The sequence below is a fragment of the Ambystoma mexicanum genome, chromosome 10 (genome assembly GCF_040938575.1).
Source record: "Ambystoma mexicanum isolate Mex_15411 chromosome 10, UKY_AmexF1_1, whole genome shotgun sequence".
NCBI classification, from domain to species: domain Eukaryota; kingdom Metazoa; phylum Chordata; class Amphibia; order Caudata; family Ambystomatidae; genus Ambystoma; species Ambystoma mexicanum.
The window spans coordinates 1,267,178,886-1,267,197,819 of NC_090932.1; the positions used below are offsets into that span (position 1 = coordinate 1,267,178,886).

Sequence of the window (18,934 nt, forward strand, 5' to 3'; positions counted from 1 at the left end):
CTTGCTAAACTCCTGGGCGCTGCTGACCAGCACGTCCTGCTCCTATAAAATCAACCATCAAAGGCACAGGATATCTCTATTTTCCAGACCCAACATTCCAATCCCATTTCATTAGGGCCTTGCAGCTTGACCCAATTCTGCTCCACACATCTGTCTGTAGTTAACGCGGCCTAACTTTTCTCTGGGGGGGTGGGGAGGGAGGGTCTGCCTATCACATGAACACACAGGACCGAGGCTTCAACAGAGGGCCTTTGTCTTGTACTTACAAAACACATCTTGTAACTTCGCTTGAAATCCAACAATGGGGAGACTCTTGCTACCTCGGCCCACAGCCCTCTCAATGACCATAAGACCTCTCTGACTCCACTCCACGTGATCTCATTGGAGTAAATAAAAAAGCATAGCTCAAAAGTGTTGTACACAGCAGGGATTTATGGGACATCTAATGAATGACTGCTCCTTCTTCGAAGGCCAGACACAGAAACGGTTAATTCATTGCATACCAGGGTTGCAGTGATAGAACAAAACCAATGGCGGCATAATGAACATTACCCAACCTTTGACCCCCTAGCTATTTCAACAAGTGATGTCAATTGCCTTTGGTCCTGATGATCTCACAGAAAATAATGTCCTCATATTTTGGAATTATAAAGGGTTCAACCCTGCACCCAGACCCGCCACCTCTTGAAACTTGACGTGAAGCTTCTATCTGGGGTCATTCAAAGCAAGCATGCCAACTTGGCTGTCCGATGAATGCAGGGACACCCAGCTGTTGGTCAGAATGAAAGCATCAAAGGTCTAGCCATGTGGGCTGGCATAGCCACCATGATTTATTCATTACATTTTTTTTTATAATGCGACTAATACCATACCCGAATGTGGTTTCTAAGCGTGGATCCGGGATTCGAACCTCTGTTGCTCTGTGTGGTCTTACTTCCAAGGCCAGCGCGTTGCCCCTGTTAAAGGGTGACTGTTATTTTTTACTAGGACCTTTCCTTGAAAAAGACCAAGTAGTCAGTTTAGTCATATGCCATATTTTATCATTTGCACCTGGCTTAAAACCGTAGCCTTTCCTTGTCACAAAGCATCACCATTTGCTCCGGGGAGAGATGGTTCTGTCAATAATTAATTAGGCCAACACCATCTATATATGGTCCCAGCAAGCTTTAAAACCGCCAAGACTAAAGCTCGTAGGCTGATTGTCAGAGAAACACAGGCCAGATCTCTGCTGAATTGTATAGACTCTAACAGCTTCCTGTTGTGAACTCCTGTAATTTATGCACAGAGATGATGGGAGGAATGGACCCTTGTGCCGGTAGAACATTTTTTCTGTGATGTTTGTGAAGCTCGAAGATCAGCTCACAGTTCATACATTTAAGAAACGCAAATCGATACAGTTTACTTGGCATGCATCGAGGGTTAGCGATTGAAATGGCACCCAAGGCGGACTCCAAAAATCAAATTATCCTCGCTCGTAAAGAGTATTTTAGTTAAGCACATGCTACTCCAGGCTCACTACGTGAACTACCATACCTTCTTCCCGCTTCTGTGCGCTATGTAGCTTTCTGAGAAAGACAATAGAATCTATGAGGAACTACACTAACTCTATAACTCGGGGGTGTCCGCCTCGAGGGCCGCAATCCTGATGGCTTTTCAGGATAACCTTCATTAACATTTCTGAGATAAAATGTGCACCCATTTAGAATCATTGTATGCAAATTTATCTCATGAACATTAATGATGGAAATCCTAAAAAACAACAGACATGTTTCTGGCCCTTGAGTCCGGGAGTTGGACACACCTGCTGTAACATTACATAATACATGTCCAGAATGATTTGCTCCCCAGCCACCCCTTTGTGTGGTTCACCCCCGCCACCCACCTCGAGAAAGTACTTTTTCACATATTCACCTCGCCCACTGGTTGCTTTTTGATCCTCTTTCTTCTCCTGTCAAATTTTCATGATTTCACCCTCTTCCATTATTACTTGGATGTTCACGTGCCGTGTGTTCAACTCTGCCCTCATTCATTCTACCCATCTCTTTGTTTGTACTCTTGCCTTACATGTGTCAATTTTCCTCCTTGCCTCACCGTCTTCTCGTTTTCTCCCCACATCCACTCTTTTCTCTCTCACCTATGTTCTCTCTTGTCTAACCCCATAACTGATGTACTTGTTTTTGCTCGTTATTTTGTTGCCTCTTCTCCCCGCCCCTTATAGTAAATGTGTGTAATACAGCGAGTGAAGGGAAGAGTGAGGTTTAAAAGGGAGAAAGATCAGAATCGCAAGAAGTATAACACACCTGGGTTGAAGTGCGCTAAGAAAGGCTAGAACAGCAGGTTGAATATAGATCACGATTGAGGTGGCAGGTCAGTAAATAGTACAGTGCCAGATTTGTAGAGTAATGTATAACTGAGGCGTGGTGCAGGTCAGGATCGAGTTGTATTGGCAGACCTTTGTCTGGGCTCTCGGAACAGGAATAGCTGGAGTGCTGCTGTTGCATTTGAAGACGTTTTAGAATAACTTTGTTCTGGGAGGCGTGGCCAACAGCCATGCAGTGAAGCAGCAAACCTTTGTAGCGCCCGCTTGATCCTTTTATTTTATTGTAACCGCTGTCTGATTGTATCAGTTTTCGCAAGGAAAAGGGGGCTGACGACTTTCAGATCACCACGGTGTGAGCCCTGCAGCTAACATCGGGAAGGGGAGATGGAACGAAGCGCTGAGGGGATCGGGCCCCCCGCATCCAAAATGGCGGCCGTGATCCCTTCATGCAATGGTGGAGTGCCACCCAGCGCTGTATAAGGAGAAGACCTCCCGGAGAGTGGCAGTGATCTAGCGCTGATCCGCTGAGCGGAACTGGCCACATAGCAGGGCTGATCGGGCTAGTGCAGGAAGAAGAGGGCAGAGGGAGAATAGAGCTGTCCCCCAGAGAGGCAGCCTGAACCGGCGAGCAGAGCGCCGCAAGACTGCACTTCAACTACGTGGTAAGAGCAGCGAGGAAGCAGCGTGAGCAGCGCAAGCTCCCAGCTGAGAGAGGGCACAATACCCCTACGTGAGGAGCCGGCGCGGAATGCACTCGGAGGCGCCCGGAGATAGTGGGAAATGCGCGTTGAGCGCAGATACACGCCAGAGCCCAGGAGGAGAAGCCGTCACAGACCCTGGGCCAGTGCGAGCAGTAGTGGGACAGAGGCTGCAGGGGAGAGCACATGATCATCTGGGATTACTACCTGTGCCTCCTAGTCAACAACATGAACTAGTGAAATAAAATTGGCATAATAAACATAAGGGGCAGCAGGGTGCCATACCACCCCTAGGATTCCCGCCCTCTCCCACACAAACCGGAGATACGAGACTAATTGCCCCAATGTATGCCGCCCAGTGAGATCAAGACACCACACTGTCGGGGTGACAAACTGAGATCAGCTGTGCGTTGGCCACAGAGGCAAGAGACACAAAGCATCGCCTGGGTCCACACACATTGCATTGGGGGACCAACTCGATTAGTGCATCCTTGACTATTGACACTGAAAATTCCTAATATCCAACCCATGCTACTCGGGTAGGGGGGGAAGCAAGACATTGCGCCCAAGTGCCTGTAAAGATAGCCAAACGACTGCGCGGACCCTGTACTGCAGGAGGCAGAAGAAGAGGTGAGAAAGCACGGCGGAAGACGTGTTGAGGGTCGAAGAGCCCAGAAGAGTGACTGGGGCGCCTGGGAACACCCCATTGGTGAGAGTCAACTGTGCTGTAATAGCACCTGCATTGGCCCAGAAGGGATACCGTCTAAATGCCGGACAAGGGTCGCAAAGGGAAAGCCAGACAAACAGTTATGGAGGCTTACGCCTGCAAAGAGGAGAATGACGCAGGAATGCAGGGTGTCCTGGCTGAAGCAGTCACATCATCGCAGACTGGTCCACGGGAAGACGGGCCCATCCTGGCAGCGATAGCAGCACTGAAAGTGGTGCTGGAACATAAGATTGATGCCGGCATTTTGGATGTTGGACTACTGCACGAATATGTGCGAGGTCTGGCGGATCGCTTGGGCACAGTGGAACAACAGGCACAGAATATGTTAGGGAGAATTCTCCAGAATGGATCATTTCCGTTACCTACTGAGTCCGTCAGCAGGTTTGCTGGATTTCTAGGATTTATTTTTTTCACCTGGTAAGAGTGTGAGCCTTTTTTTCCCACTCTTACATGTGTTTTGCTGTATGTTTAACATTTGTGGTGTTCATTGTGAAGAGAAGACCGGTGGGGGGTGTCTGTACTTCTGCTCTCTATATGGTAGAAGAGAGGCACAGAAGTCCCCAGCCAAGATTCTCTATTACGGTAGCAATGGACGAGCAATCAAGGCCTAGCTTCTCAGGAGGTGATGCAGGCTGGTTCTTAAGTACAGTGTACCCCAAGCCCCCACAAAGGAATGTCCACACACTGTATTGGTTAGAACACAGTCTTTATATAATCAATAGTCAAGATTATGTACACTTATCACAATAACTCACTTTGTACTCCGGAAAATCAACAATGGCAAATATATACAATTCTAAAGTGGTACCACCCTTTGTATTAGATCTTATTAAAGTGCATCAACAATACTGTAACAATGTCACACAGATCAATAGAGTGAAACCAGCAATAGAGAGAGGAGGGGAAATAAGATGGTTGAGCAATAGGCAGAATACTGGCCCCTACCACTAGGCACAGTTCTGTGTGGAGACCCCCCCACCTGGGCAACCTGTAAAATAAAGATATAGCACAAGCCCAGTCCATATATTGTTCTGCAAGTCTTATCCCCTCCTATAATGTTTTTACCCCCCCCAATGTACCTGGTGGAGTCGAGTTCTTCGAAGAGGCGTCGACAGATCCTTCTTGAGCGACCCCCTTTCAAGCGGGAGTCACGGATCGTCGAGAGGCGTCGAGAAACGTCGAGGAACTCGGTGTTCGGCGACGGGGAATCGACGGCCCTTCTTGAATGCCTTCCCTTTCAAGCGGGAGGCACGGGGCGTCGAACATCCGTCGACAAACAAGGTAGAACGGCGTCGATGAGGCGGCAGCTTCGTCCGAGCGGTGCTCGTCGGCGTCGGAGCGTCGGCGTCCTGCAAGGCAGAGGCGCGCGGGGCACCTCGGTGACAATAGTTCTGGACCGCAAAGATTGTGGAGACGGAGGCCCAGCAAGGGCGTCAAGTCGTTCGTGTCTTTGTGGTCTTCGGGTGGCGGGAAACCCACCGGCAGGTTTCTCCTCGGCGCGTTGGTCGTCCTCGACTCTCTCCGGCAGGATAAAGCGGTCGACAGTGCGGACGAGGGAGTCCTTCGATTCGAATGTTCTTAGGCAAAGGAGCGGACGGCTCCGGTCGTCGGCGGCACGGCGTCAAGTGGTTCCCACGGCTGGGCAACACAACTTCGACGGTCCTCCAGCGGTTACACAAACCTGCGAACCCTGGTCGACGGCAATGGACTTCGACGGCGTCGATGTCCGGGTGCTTCACTTCGATCTCCTCGGCGGTCCCGTCTCGGGTCGGCAGCCTTTCGAGGGTCTGTCTTCCAGGGCGCTTTGGCGAAGATGGAGCGGTGCTCGATGGTCCCTCGGAGCACGGGAAGAGGGCTCCTTACCAGGTCCTCTCTCGGGTCAGTCTTCGACGATTTCGGCAGCCTTCGGATCGGTCGAAGCAAATGCCACAGCAAGTCTTCTTCTTCCAGCTGGACGTCGAGGATCAGCAGTTCTAGTTACTCTTAGAGTGGAGACTCAGCTCCAGAACGCTTCTGAACGTTCCCTGAACCTTCTTACCAGTGGTGAGAGGTCCCCAGATATACTATTCTGTCTCTCATCCACACTGCTGGCACACACTCAGCAGCCAATCATACAGAAGGGCATTCATGCAGTCAGTCAGCCAATCAGGCACACAGTGCATTCAGGCCACACTCCTCCCTTTCAGACACTCACAACAAGGAATGTGGATTGGGACAAGTACCCAGCCATTCAACACTACACACTGCATTCAGGCCAGTTTCGGGCAGGGCTGTCTTAGTCTTTGTCTCTCATGCCAGAAACCAGACAACCACAACAAGAAGTGTATATTGGTCACACACTCCATTCACCCAGGTCCCACCCACAGGAGGTACCCACAACATACAGTCACTGGGAAGGCTCCAGTCAGTCTAGCTGGGCCTTCACAACAACACCATATATGGAACTTCCACCCAACAGCCAGTCAGGGGGAAGGGACAGAGTCAGGGCTTCCCAGGACTTTGGGAAAACAAGGTAACAGGCAATAGAAAGCAAGAGGCCACAGGGGCCATCTTGTTTCCTATCAGGAATCAACTGATCCCAATGGCAGGGCCTGGGCATCCCAAAATGGAGGACACCCAGAGCACCTGTCAAAGTCAGCATGGAGCTGCCACCAGCCCATACCCTGCTCTGTGGGCCACCCACAGGTGCCCAAAAACATACACTAGGGGCACAGGGTTGTACCCCTACCCATGGGTGCCATAAGGGTATCCCAGGGGTCTGTTCACCAAACCAAAAGAGAGAGGTGCACTGCCAGGAGTCCCACATGGACTCCTGGGCAGAAAACATGACAGAACACACGATAAAAAGCAGTAAAGGACAAGGATTCAGAGGCCCTGTCCCTCTGATGCATTTCCAGCATCACATTCATAGACTGTGGAGCCCCACCTACTCCATAGGCATCATCTTTTTACTGTGTGCCACACAGCACTATTAGTGCAGTGACACAGGGTTGTCTTTTTCAGACTTCCCACTTTAAACTCCATTTTCTGGGACTGACTACTGTCTCCCAGAACATGTAAAGTTGCCATTGACTTTATTCGTCTTTTTAAATTCACAGACCCAGTACAAACTATATTGCATAGAGTACTGGAAAGGGTTAATAGTTCTTTTTTGTCTTTCTCTCATGGAACATTATTTCGTTCCCCTTTCTTTAAGATTTGGCTGGTGGCAGTGGTATCTACCATATTTTTCCTACTGTGGTTTATAAAAATAGCCTTGGTACTGTTTTAGGCTATGTTAGTAGCCTCAAACTTAAATCCGCTGGACCCCATTTACTTTTATTTGGTTCCGGCTGGGTTTATTCGCCATTTCTTTTTGTAAAGGTCTTTCTCGTGTTTTACTCTGCGCGCCAAACCAGGTTTGGTTCCTTTGTTCGCCGTCCTTTGGCAGGCTTCTGCACAGAAGCCCTCCTTAGGTGCCTGAGGGTATAGGTAAACATGATGTGAGGGAGTGATTTTAGGCCCCCTGCACAGGGTCTCCTCAGAGACCCAAGTTGCACTCTTGTTTGATTGGCTAAGTGACTGTCCTGCCAGGACAACCACCCTGCTGTGTGATTGACAGCCAGGCTGTGCGAATGGGGGAAAATTGCATAAAAAGCAGGTCTCTGGAACTTGGAAGGCAGAGTCACCACTGGATCGAGAGAACCGAAGAGAAGCTGAAGGAAGAGGACCACTACCACAGCTGAACCGCCTGGTGAAGCTCTGCTGCGGGTCCGAATCTCCAAACTTCGACGACGGAGAAGATCTGCAAGGAATTTTCTTCCCTTGAGATGGTGGGACCAACCAGTTCGCCAAACACCAAGAAAGGCCTCCCTCCCCTGGTCGAATTTGCTGTGCCCCGCTGCAGTGAACCGGATAGCCAGGAGGACCGGACCCTGTTTGGGTTTTAAGGAGCGCACCTTTTATAAGTTGCTTTGCTCTACTGCTGGTTTCTTCCCTCGGCAGTGCAGGACCCTCCAGTCTTCCTCCTTCGTGCCAGTCCGACAGTCGCTTCAGGAACCGTGAGCCTGAGGGATCTGCCGGAAACATCTGCCTCAGCTACAGCATTCTTCTTCTTATAAGGTACTGTTCAAACCCGGTTGTTCATTCCGTCCGACCGCGGTGAAAGTGTTTTAAATCTTTTGCCAATCCAAGGGCTTGTCCTTCTCTACTCTTTTAAATAACTTTTCCTTTGACCAACTTTGTTTCGAACTCTTGGCAAAGACTTAACCGCGAACTACTCTGAGCTGTGTGATCCTGTGCAAAGACTCTGAACCATTAACATTGGCCCAGGCCTATTGATTTGAATCTTCATTGTAGCAAGCCTTTTCTAGATTGCCCTGCCTACATACTTGTTGGCGCTGCTTAATTTTGTATAACCTTGTCTTTCCCTCCCTTTTTAAATTGCTGGAGTGCCATTTTGCTCACACTTCATTCTGAGCTCAACTTGTCCAGAATTGATTGGGTGTTGTGTAGTATATTAAGATTGTAATTTTTCTGCTGCTTTACTTAGTTAACTGTTTTACAAATGAATGTGTAAATAAATGTATATTCTTTTACTCAGAAATCTTGAGTCAGTGTTTGTTTGAACCATAGTAATTACTGCCCTTTGTGTAACATCTGATACTGCTCACTATACTTGTGAGTTAAGTCTGGCTGCTCAGCCATCACAACCACTTTATTGTGTAGTACAGGCTTGTACCAAAGGTGTATTTGTGCTTGCACTTGTAGTCTTAATTGTGTGTGGTGCATATGATTCTGCCTAACAGAATAATACAACTTACATAGCTAATGCCCAAACCGAGGTGGAAGATCCGCTGGACCGCATGAAGACCCTGGAACACCGAGCAGAGGACGCTGAGGGAAGGGCACGCAGGAATAATGTCAGGATTCTTGGTCTCCCGGAGGGCGAAGAAGGTGGAGACCCGACTGCATGTGTTGAAAATATGCTCCTACAAGAAGTGGGCCTAGGGACGCTAACACAGGGTTTCACTGTTGAGAGAGCATACATATCCTTAGAGACCACAACCCCCTCCCTGAGGCCAATAAGAGTGAAGATCATGATTTATAAAGATAGAGAAAGGATCCCTAGCCTTCTCAAGAGAAGGTGGAACCATTACAAGAGGCTCTTCAAAACTTGTGATATATCCAGATTACACAGCCTTGGTACAACGGCGCAGAGCAATGTTTGGGCCCACCAAGGAGCAAATGAGGCATGCAAACCTGCGGTACATGTTGATTTACCCTACCAAATTGAAGGTCTTACATAATGGTAGATCGCTTTTCTTCGACAACATGATGGAAGCACACTCCTGGATGGGTGCACATGGAGTGCTGCAGCTGCTGGGCAGGGGTAATAATGTGCCATAGCATGTCAACGACAGCATGAACGGGGGCTGTCCCTCCTTGTTTCTTTCACAAATACCTGCAACCCAGAAGCTAAAGGCAGAAGAGATTACCGCGGGACAGCAGAACACATGGAACTGAGACACTGTCACTGAGAACAGATGTCTTGGTGGCTTCCGCTACGAGTGACTGCCACATGCCTCTGTTGTAAATTACGATGCTAGTTAAGAGGCATCAATATGCTGCACAATACCTGTGAGTGGAGAGGTGGGTACGGGAGAGGCAGCTGGGCCTGAGCAGGTAGTGCACTTCTGGGCTGTTGTTTGGAGTTGGGGAATGTTTTCAGGGCTGTTGGACTCAAGGTTCCTGGGGTTATTAGGGATGGAGGGGGGGTTGGCAAGTGGTTCTGCCAGTGGTGTGTGCTTGTATTTTTGACAGGTTCACGTGTTCGATATGATATTGGAGTGTTACGGAATGGTGCCAGGCTTCAGATGGCTCCGGAAACTTGTGGATGGGGCTTGGGGGGTGGGGGGGCACACAGACTCAGTAAGCACCTCTTATGGCAAAGATGGATAACATGAACATAGTCACCTGGAATGTTAGAGGACTCAATAATTATGTGAAAAGGTTGCGATTGCATGCATGTCTGAACAGAATGGCGGCACGAGTTGCGCTATTACAAGAAATGCACCTCACGAAGGATAGGCAAGCCACATTGGCCAGAAAATGGGGCGGCAAAATGTATGGCTCGCCTTTCTCAGATTCTGCCGTGGGGGGACCTCATATGGATTGCTTTCACTGTCCCCTTCCAGTTGTTTGAGTCTAAAACAGACAGAGGGCTGACTAGTTGTGGTAGATGTGCTATTGGAAAATAAGGAAGTCTGCTTTGTGAACACTTATGCCCCGATTCATGGCGCTACAGGGTTCTTCTGGAAATTGTATTCAAAGTTATCCATATACAGAGAAGCTGCCTGGGTCTGGGGGGCAACTTCAACTGCACCCTTAACCCTGGACTGGACAGATCAGAGGCAAAATATAATAAACCGGCACCACCAGCCAAAGCTCTTGGTTCCCTCTTGGGTCACTTACAGTTAGTGGATGTTTGGAGGGAAAGACATGGAGAGGCACATGGCTTCTCCCACTTCTCAGCCTCACACAGAGTACACACGCAGACCGATAACACTTTTACTGGGGTAGAAACTCTGGGGGAATTAGGGAGATAGACTACAAAGCATGAGTCCTCTCTGATCATGCCCCACTTAACATGGCAGAGCACCACACAAAGACCCCCTGTAACTACTTGGCAGCTGAGAGCAGAGGCCCTCCTTGAGGATGACTTCAATAGTTACCTAGGGGACAGAATTGAGGAGTATTTTACCACCAACACTGGCAGTGTCGCAGATACGGGCACCCTGTGGGATGCCTTCAAAGTTGTCATGCGTGGGGCGGTGAATGGGAAATGGCAGGCCTCAAGAGGGATATTTTACTGGCCCGAAATGGCTATTGTGCAGAAAGAGAAAGCCGAGGGAATCGCTTGTGACGAGTCACCTGAACTACTATGATTGTGCCAAAAGTGCATTAAGATATGGGAGCGATTGGGCAGGTTAGACTTCGCAAAATACACCCAGAGACTGCATGCTGAGGGGGATAAGCCTGGGAGATTACTGCCATGGCAGTGTAGGAGAGAGAAACCAAGGGATATGATCAGTGCCATTACGGATGTCAAAGGCACCATGATTGGAACTCGGCATGGAATCACTGAGGTATTCTTGCGGTTTTACGAATCTCTGTACTCGGCAGATGAAGGGAAGGACGATAGGTACTTAAGGGAAGCCTGAGCCCAAATAAACATACCCAAACTAGAGAGAGAACAAGCGGACATGCTTGACACCCCACTGACACTGGAAGAGATCAAAGCCAAAACCCCGGGGCCAGATGGGCTACCCATAGAATTCTTTAAAACATGCACAGAAGTGTTAGCACCCAGGCTCCTAGCAGTGTACAGAGAAGCAACTCATATAGGCCACTCTCCATGGTGAACCAAGACTGTAAGATCCTGAGGCCTGGTCCACACTGATCAAACTCGGTATGTCCCGGGATGCAGCACCACATGAAACCTGAGAAGACCTAATCATGTAATTGACAGCACTAATTACATGGCAGAAGATTGTCCGGTGGCCTCCCTGGATGCAGTAAAGGCCTTCGACTCGGTCCGTTGGGACTGGTTGCTGGAAACCCTCAGGCAGTTCGGGATAGGTGCAGGGTTCCTGAGATGGGTACTGCTGATCTACACCGCACCTCAAGTTAGGGTAAAAACGGGTAGATGAATCTGAGTCGTGGGAGGCACACAGCGGCACTAAACAGGGTTTCCCTCTGTCGCCAATGCTGTTCATACTAGCATTAGAGCCGTTGGCTACCTTTCTCAGAACGGAGTATGCAGAAGTTCGAATTGTGATAGATGGGATAGAACCTTTAATCTCCTTTTATGCTGATGACATGCTATTGTATGTGAACCAACCCGAGACTAACCTACTGTACTTTTTAGACCTTATAGACTGATTCGCTATCCTTTCGGGTATACAGATCAACCGGGGAAAATCCAGTTTGTTCCCACTGGTGAGACTTCGGGGGCACACAATGGAGCAACTGCCAGTGTTGAGCTTAAGGTGGACGAGGGACACCTTTCGTTACCTGGGAATCAATATGTGGCACGACCCGGTCATATCACATGAGAATAACACGCAAAGAGCCCTGGATGGAGTGGCTGCCTCCATGTGTTTCTGGAGGAGGCTACCCCTAGGAGTGGAAGGTAGAGTGGCACTGCTAAAGATTGCAGTGCGCCCACGTCTTTTATACCACTTCTTAAGCATACATATAATATACCTAGTGGGGGTTTCCAGCACCTCAACACAATGGCTAGAGCATTCTTGTGGGCAGGAGGGAGAAACAGAATCGCATTGAGCACCCTACAGAGGGATTACGCTAGGGGGAATCAGGGGTACCCCACTTTGAGCTCTATTTTCTGGCAGGACAACTGCAGTTTGTGATGAATTGGTTAGGAGATGAGGCCTTGCAGGACACGTTGCTACTACAGCCAATGCTGGGGCAATACTTCTTGAAAGAAGTGCCATGTGTAGAGGAAGTGAAATTGTGGAGACCCTCCAGGCTACTGCAACTTGGGATAGACTTATGGCGCAGGGCTTGGAAACTTGTGGGAGCACCCGACTCCTGTTCCTTGTACGTCCCCCTTATTGGGGCAATTGGAAATCAACGAGGGGCTACAGAGCGGTTTAGAAGACACTGGTAAAGCAAGGGAATAGCCATGGTGGGCAACCTGCTGCTGGATGGCAAATGGATAGACTTTACGACCCTTGTCAGTGAATATGGAATACACAGGAAAAATGTATACTGTATATGGGCATGATCGGGAGGATGGATAGGAGATGGCCGGGGCTCCGAGAAGGGGCAGGGACCAGTGTAGTGCTAGAAACCATGTATGATGTAACGTAAGGAAGCCACATGGTCTCCAGAATATACGTCTTACTCCTAAATGGCCCGAAGTAACTGATTTGAAGCACCCACAAACTGGGAAGGGGATCTGGGGAGGACTTTTTCAGATGCAGAATGGAAGAGGGTGCTGCTGTATACTAAGGGGGTTTCCAAGAATGCGAGACTAAGGCTCACACAATCATAAGTCACGCACAGATATGATATAGCATTTATAACGTGCCTATACACAAGTGTTTCAAGGCGCGAGTGGAGCTCAAAGTGGGTTCCCTGATTACCCCTACCGTAATCCCTCTGTAGGGTGCTCAATGTGACTGTTTCTCCCTTTCCATATAGGCTGTCAGGAATAGAAGGAAAAGGAGAACAAACGTGCCCGAGGTGCGCCCAGGAGAAAGCGGACATGATACATATGTTTTGTGAATTTTTGGTGGGAGGTAGCTGAAATGGTGGCTAAGGGAGGGATTCAGATGCATACATGGCCCCCGGAATTCTGTTTGTTGGGACTGTTTCCGAGATGTAGTAAACAATTGGCAGAACTGGCCAGAATGAAGGATCTGATTTGCATATTGGCAAAACATAGAATTACAGCGGCCTGGAAATCTATAGAAGGCCCAGGATTGAAGCTTGGTGGGTCGACCTGAAACACTAGTCACTAGCTGAGACCACAGTATAGTTCAGAGCGTTGCAAAGAGGGATGCATGAGCAGAGCACAGGGGTCTAAGCCTGGAACACAATGACACAGGCAATGTTGGAAGGGGAGGGGGGGTTTGGGAGAGCTACTCCAAAAGCCTGAGTAAGGGCCTTCTGTGATGTGTAACCACACGATAACATGGACGCAATGTACACCTGTTTATTGTAAGGTTGTTTGTTGGTTTGTTTCAAAACGGAATAAAACGTGTTTTAAAAAAAAAAAAAAACTTGCTTCTGGGGCTCCGAGTCGTTCAGTAGCAGGCAGTGATGAAGGTCAAGTCTTTGAAGTTCAGGAGCAGAAATGGTAAACCGTGTGGGACTCTTGCAGGACTGGAATATCCAGGGAGTGCTTTAGGTAAGGCGTTGTGTGTGTTGGCGGGGCAATGGGGGTGCGGTACAGGAAAAACAAGGGAGCGTTCCATGTAGGGGGTTAAGCATCAAAGGTGGAGCTGCATATTTGGTTTGAAAGCTACACTACTAGAGAGTGCTGAAGGTCAAATTTAGGTTTATCGGACGAGTCGAGTATGAAGTCCCTGTCGGGATGCTATTTTATCATCTATGCTGGGTTAGTCCGAAAATGTGGTTGTCAGGATTTGGGTGCACTGGCAGTGCTGTGTGGGAGAAATGCAGAACTGAAGTAGCAAGGAGTGTATGCACCAGGGGCCATATTATCAAACGTTTGCCCAGTACTGAATATTGAGCAGTGCACTTAGCGCTAGTTTTGCTACCTGTGTAATGCAGAATGGAGTAATATGGTAGGTTAGTGTGGGAAAAACACAAGAGGGCTGGGATGTGCTGTTGGCAGCTTTGATTGAGTTTACACTGTTCACTGAGTGTAGGTGTAATTTCTTTCGGTCGGTAGTTGTCATGTGCTGTTGTGCGGGGCTATGTGTGGGTTGTTTGATTGTTGCAGTGTAGTGAAGTCTGTGTGGTTTGTTGTGCTGTATACGTATGGTTGATTTGTGTTTAGAGTTTGAGAGGGATGAGTTTTTTAGTGGGTTGGTTAGTGGTGGTACTCCATCGTAACCCCTCCGCTTTGGCCACCTGTGGGGCGTGTCCCTGCCAGTGTTATGCACTGTGGTGTGCTAGGGGGGGTCTCCCTCCTATAGGTTGTCAGCAGGGCTGTTTAGTGATGATGCCTCCTCTACCCCCAAGATGCCCCGTGTTCAGACTAATGGATGTCTACACCGCTTTGTCGCCTGGTATATGCTGGTGTGCAGCCACCATCGCCTCCCTCGGCCCATTGCAGGGGCACAGATGGACACCTCTTCCCTGTGCCTTTGAGTTCCCTGGACTCTGTGGTTTATCTGTTCGGTCGACATTCTATCCCCTCCAGCTCTAATGCCCTCTGTCTGTGGTTCAACTTAGGACGCTCCCATCTCTCTCCCTAGCCTCAATGGGAACAGGTGCACCCGGGTCTCCCTCCCACTCAGACGTCTCGCCACCTCCTTGCTCTTTGTCATGGTCCAGTATAGTCCTCCGTCTTGCCATTTGTGTGTTCATTCCAAGGGGTGTGGGTGTTGCTCATTCGTTTTCGTCTGGTTCTGAGTTGAAGAGCCAGGCTTTTTCTGATTTTTCTGAATTTTAGATGCTCCATCATGTTTCGTATTCCTCTCGGGAGGGAGTAATAAATGTTTGCAGCTACGCAAGAGTGTGCTGATCCACCAAGTTCTTTCCTTGTGTATGGTTTAGTTCAATTTTGTCCCCCAGTGTGATGGCAAATGGGGCTTTTCCCAACTTTAGCGAGGACCCTATCACTTAACATTTTGAACCAAGGCAAACAAACCACACTTGTGTTGAAAGTAGACCTGGGATGTGTATCTATATCTGTATATTTTATTTGTTTCTCTATCATTTTTGCAACATTGGTGTTTAGGTACTCTGCTACATTTAGTTAGACAGGGTGAGCAATGTAGGATTTAGGCCCTATACTTGTGTCAATTAGATTACCTTACAATTAAACCCATTCCTCTGTTGCGATACTATTTTCATGTTTTTCTTCAGTCATTGATGTATCTGTCTAATTTGAAGCAGATTTTATCACAATTTTGATATGTATCGTCATAGGACTTATAGCCTATTGAATAAATAATTAATTTTATATTCATTTATGTTCCTTATTATAGATTCATTCATATATAATTGATGACATCCACGCACTCAAGTCGGGGTGTGGATCCATAGAATGAAATTTTGAAATTGTTCAGTGAGGGGACCCGTCCTTTTTGTGTGAAAACAAACCACACAAACTGAGATTATTTTTTGTCTTCTTGTTTTGCAACAAAGAACAAAAAATGTTGCTCCATTGACCAGTTTGAAGGATGGGACTTAGTTTGATGTAAATTCTGATTATTTTTATGTCACAGCAAAAATAGTACAAAAATTATACAGCTTAATTTTTGCCCCAGTGTTCATCTTTGTCTAATATGGATGGCTTATAGTCAAAGGGTCAAATACAAAAGGATCGAATGCAATACTTTCGAACCAAGAGGATCTAAAAAAAAAAAAAATTCGAATGCACATTTTTTTTTTTTTTTTTTTTTTTGGGGTGGTCCTCCCCCAAACGCCTGTTTTGTGGGGAAATACCACGATTTTTTTCTATATGAAAACAAAAAAAAATGCATTTAAAAAAAGGCATTCGAACTTTTGTTTTTTGATCCTTTTGTTTGCGAAAATATTGCATTTCGAAACTATGTATTTGTTACTTTGACTGGACACCATATGGATTGGGAAAAAACTAGTTGGCCCCATTCTCTATAAAACAATCAGCCAAACGGGTGCAAAGTGATTTTGTGCAATGATGAAAACCTGTGCAAACGTTGGATAATGTGGCTCTCGGATGGGAGCCATGCAAGAGTGGTGTTACACCTGCTATTAGTGTACCTTATTGTAGAGTTCTTCCATACTGTCATATGAAAGTATGTTAAATTACAATCCAAATCCAAGTAGCAATACATAAAGGTAGTTACAAATTTGAAAATGGAGTGGTAAAGGGTGGAAGGCTCCTCCACCAGGGCCAGTGTCACGCCAGTAACTTATGACTTTTGTCGCACGCAGAGTGAGATAGAAGACCTGCAGATTGTGTTTGATGAAGAGGAAGCTCAGCATTTTGAGCTGCAGGAAAAGATGGATTTGCTCGAGCAGGAGTACCTCCAGATTGTGGAAGAGCGTGAACAAGCACAGCTGAAAAAGGAGGCTGAAGAGAGGGAGCTGGCAATTCTGACCCGTGCTGCTACCATCATCCAGGCTCTCTGGAAGGGGTATCTGGTCCGGAAGCTTTTCCGCTCCAAGAAGAAAAAGGGCAAGAAAGGAAAGAGTGGCAAGAAAGGCAAAAAGGGGAAGTAATCGCCTTTGTGTTTGTCCACTACTAGTAGAAACCAGTGTCCCCATCTTTGAGATCATGACCAAACTACATTGTTCTCCCTGGCTTCAGTGATGCTAGAAGCAACACCAACCCAGTGTGATATTCAACAGCTCCATCTACTATCTGGCCAACTGCGCCCTCTTTAATTAACCAGATTATCTCTCTTCCTTTTCATTAAGGTAAGCCTCAAAGCCATCTGATAAACTCTCCCTGAGTTGATAACCCATCGCCTCATCTGTTGTTTAACTTCTCTCCATACATGATTACACATTTGTTCTTCCTGTCTTATAAACCACACCCAAAGCCATTTTATAATCTTGTCTCTCTCCAGTCTCTCTAGCTTCACAACCGCCCTAGTCTGATTCTCTGTCCGATATAACTAAAAGAATCGCACACGATCATCTGAAAAGTCTTTCCTCCTTGCCTGGTACTCCCTAGTCCTATTCCACTGTTTAATAAATTCTACCCCAATGATTGGTAATCTACAGCTTTGTTTCCAGCAAAATAAGCCCCTCCACAACCCGCATTCTGTGTTGTAAACCACAAACCAAACCGTTGCTAATTTATAACCCTGTCTTCCTGAAAAATACAGACCCCATGCTCTATCTAGTAAAGTACTTCTTCTGTAATACCACATAGCTCTAGAGACCAATCACTCTCTGATGTCAAAGGTACAGTCTCTCTCTGAACAGAGGGTCTGCCACTCAACCTTATTTCACACTCCATAACCCCCCTCAAAGTCTGTAACACCACAGCTTCCTCCCTTTCTAATAAAGCTTAGTTTCTCTCTGATTTGCTACCCACAGATCTACCTCCCCGAACCAGGTTTTAGCTGTTTGCTAATCCACTCCCGTATAGTAGAAATAGGCGCAAATCCATCTAAAATATTATCCCCTTTGTTCGTTCCACACATCTCCGAGTCCCAGGCTTGTATCATACGCTTCTCTCCCCTATTGTATAAATCATGTCTTTTCCCCCTTTGTCATTATTAGTGCAACACAATCTGTTGTTTTGAAGCCAGACATTTTATTCCAATAAATTACAGTCACTGCTTTCCAGTTTTTGAATTAAATGTGCAATACAAACGTTGGTTTAATGTAATATCACAAACCATCTATGGTTAAGGGAAGAATCACTGTACAGCTGTTTGGATATTTATTTAGAAAAATAAAAATGTTTAAGTTTGTAAAACTTATGTTTTCACTCTGTGGTCGAAATGCATGCCTTTATTGGTATCCTGTGGCTTCAACAACGGAAATTACTTTGAGTTCTGGGTTAAGGGATAAAAAGGGGTGGGTAGGGTTTGAGGCAACGGTACTAGTGATGGGGAAGGGAGGGAAAGAGGGGTGACCCCCAAATAAAATAAAAAATCACTTTGAATTAGATTACCTTGAAGTCCTTTTTTTCGGCGAAATGTCATGGATCCGCCGTTATTCACTATTGATGGTGGGGTGCAGTTACCATGCAGCGCTAAACCTATGAAAATTGCGCTGTGAAACCAGAAAGTTGGCCGCCAATCTACTTTGCCTGTGTCAATGGTGGAACAGGAGACCACACTACTGAAACCTGTCATTGGGCTGCCCACAGAGTGAAAATGGAAACTACATGAAAGGCAGTGTTTTATTGCGAGGAAACCCAAAGGTGCTCTGAAATCCTTTTTTCCTTGGTGGCTGAAATTACAAAATAATGGTTCCCAAGCATCAGAAAATATCCAACATCCTTGCTGGGTGTTACTCATCACCTTTTTTAAAGAATCCACATAAGCACACAATGTCAGGAAAAGCAGATTCCATCACAAGAAAATCCACATTAAAAAGTGTGCTTGTCTGTAAAAATCTGTCCGAATATGGGTGCAGTACCGTCGGCTGCCTGTGCGACAGCTGTCAATTAAGTACATTGGAAACTTAAACTTGTGCGGAAAATCAAATGGTTGAAATTAAGTGACTTGGCATCGAAAGCAATATAGGTCTCAACTATTTAATCTCTGTTTAAAAAGACTGGAGTTAGAGATCTGTTTGCCTATTTTGAAAATGTAAGTTTATTTGATCAAAGACAATTTTAAACAAATTGAGTTTTAAAGTAACCTCTGATGCCAGCCACAGAACTTCAAAGCAAATTCCACAGCGTGCCCAAAACAAAAGGTACCTTCCTTCTGCCCCTGCCCCAGGAACTCCCATTCCGGTGTTAATGGAGAGGGGAGGAGATTTTGGGCCTGTTGCACTGGGGAGAGACAAAGGGCTTCCTGGATTGAAAAGATATGCAGA

The 18,934-nt window shown here is 47.1% G+C and overlaps 1 protein-coding gene across 1 annotated transcript in view; it reads left to right on the plus strand.

Moving 5' to 3' along the window:
* IQCD (IQ motif containing D) overlaps positions 1–17,728 on the plus strand; it is a 486,987-nt gene extending 469,259 nt beyond the window's left edge. The window contains exon 6 of the mRNA XM_069619238.1: positions 16,364–17,728. Coding sequence (XP_069475339.1) covers positions 16,364–16,651 — 288 coding nt within the window. The 3' untranslated portion in view covers positions 16,652–17,728. The remainder of the gene's footprint in view (positions 1–16,363) is intronic.
* The last annotated feature ends 1,206 nt before the right edge of the window (positions 17,729–18,934 follow it).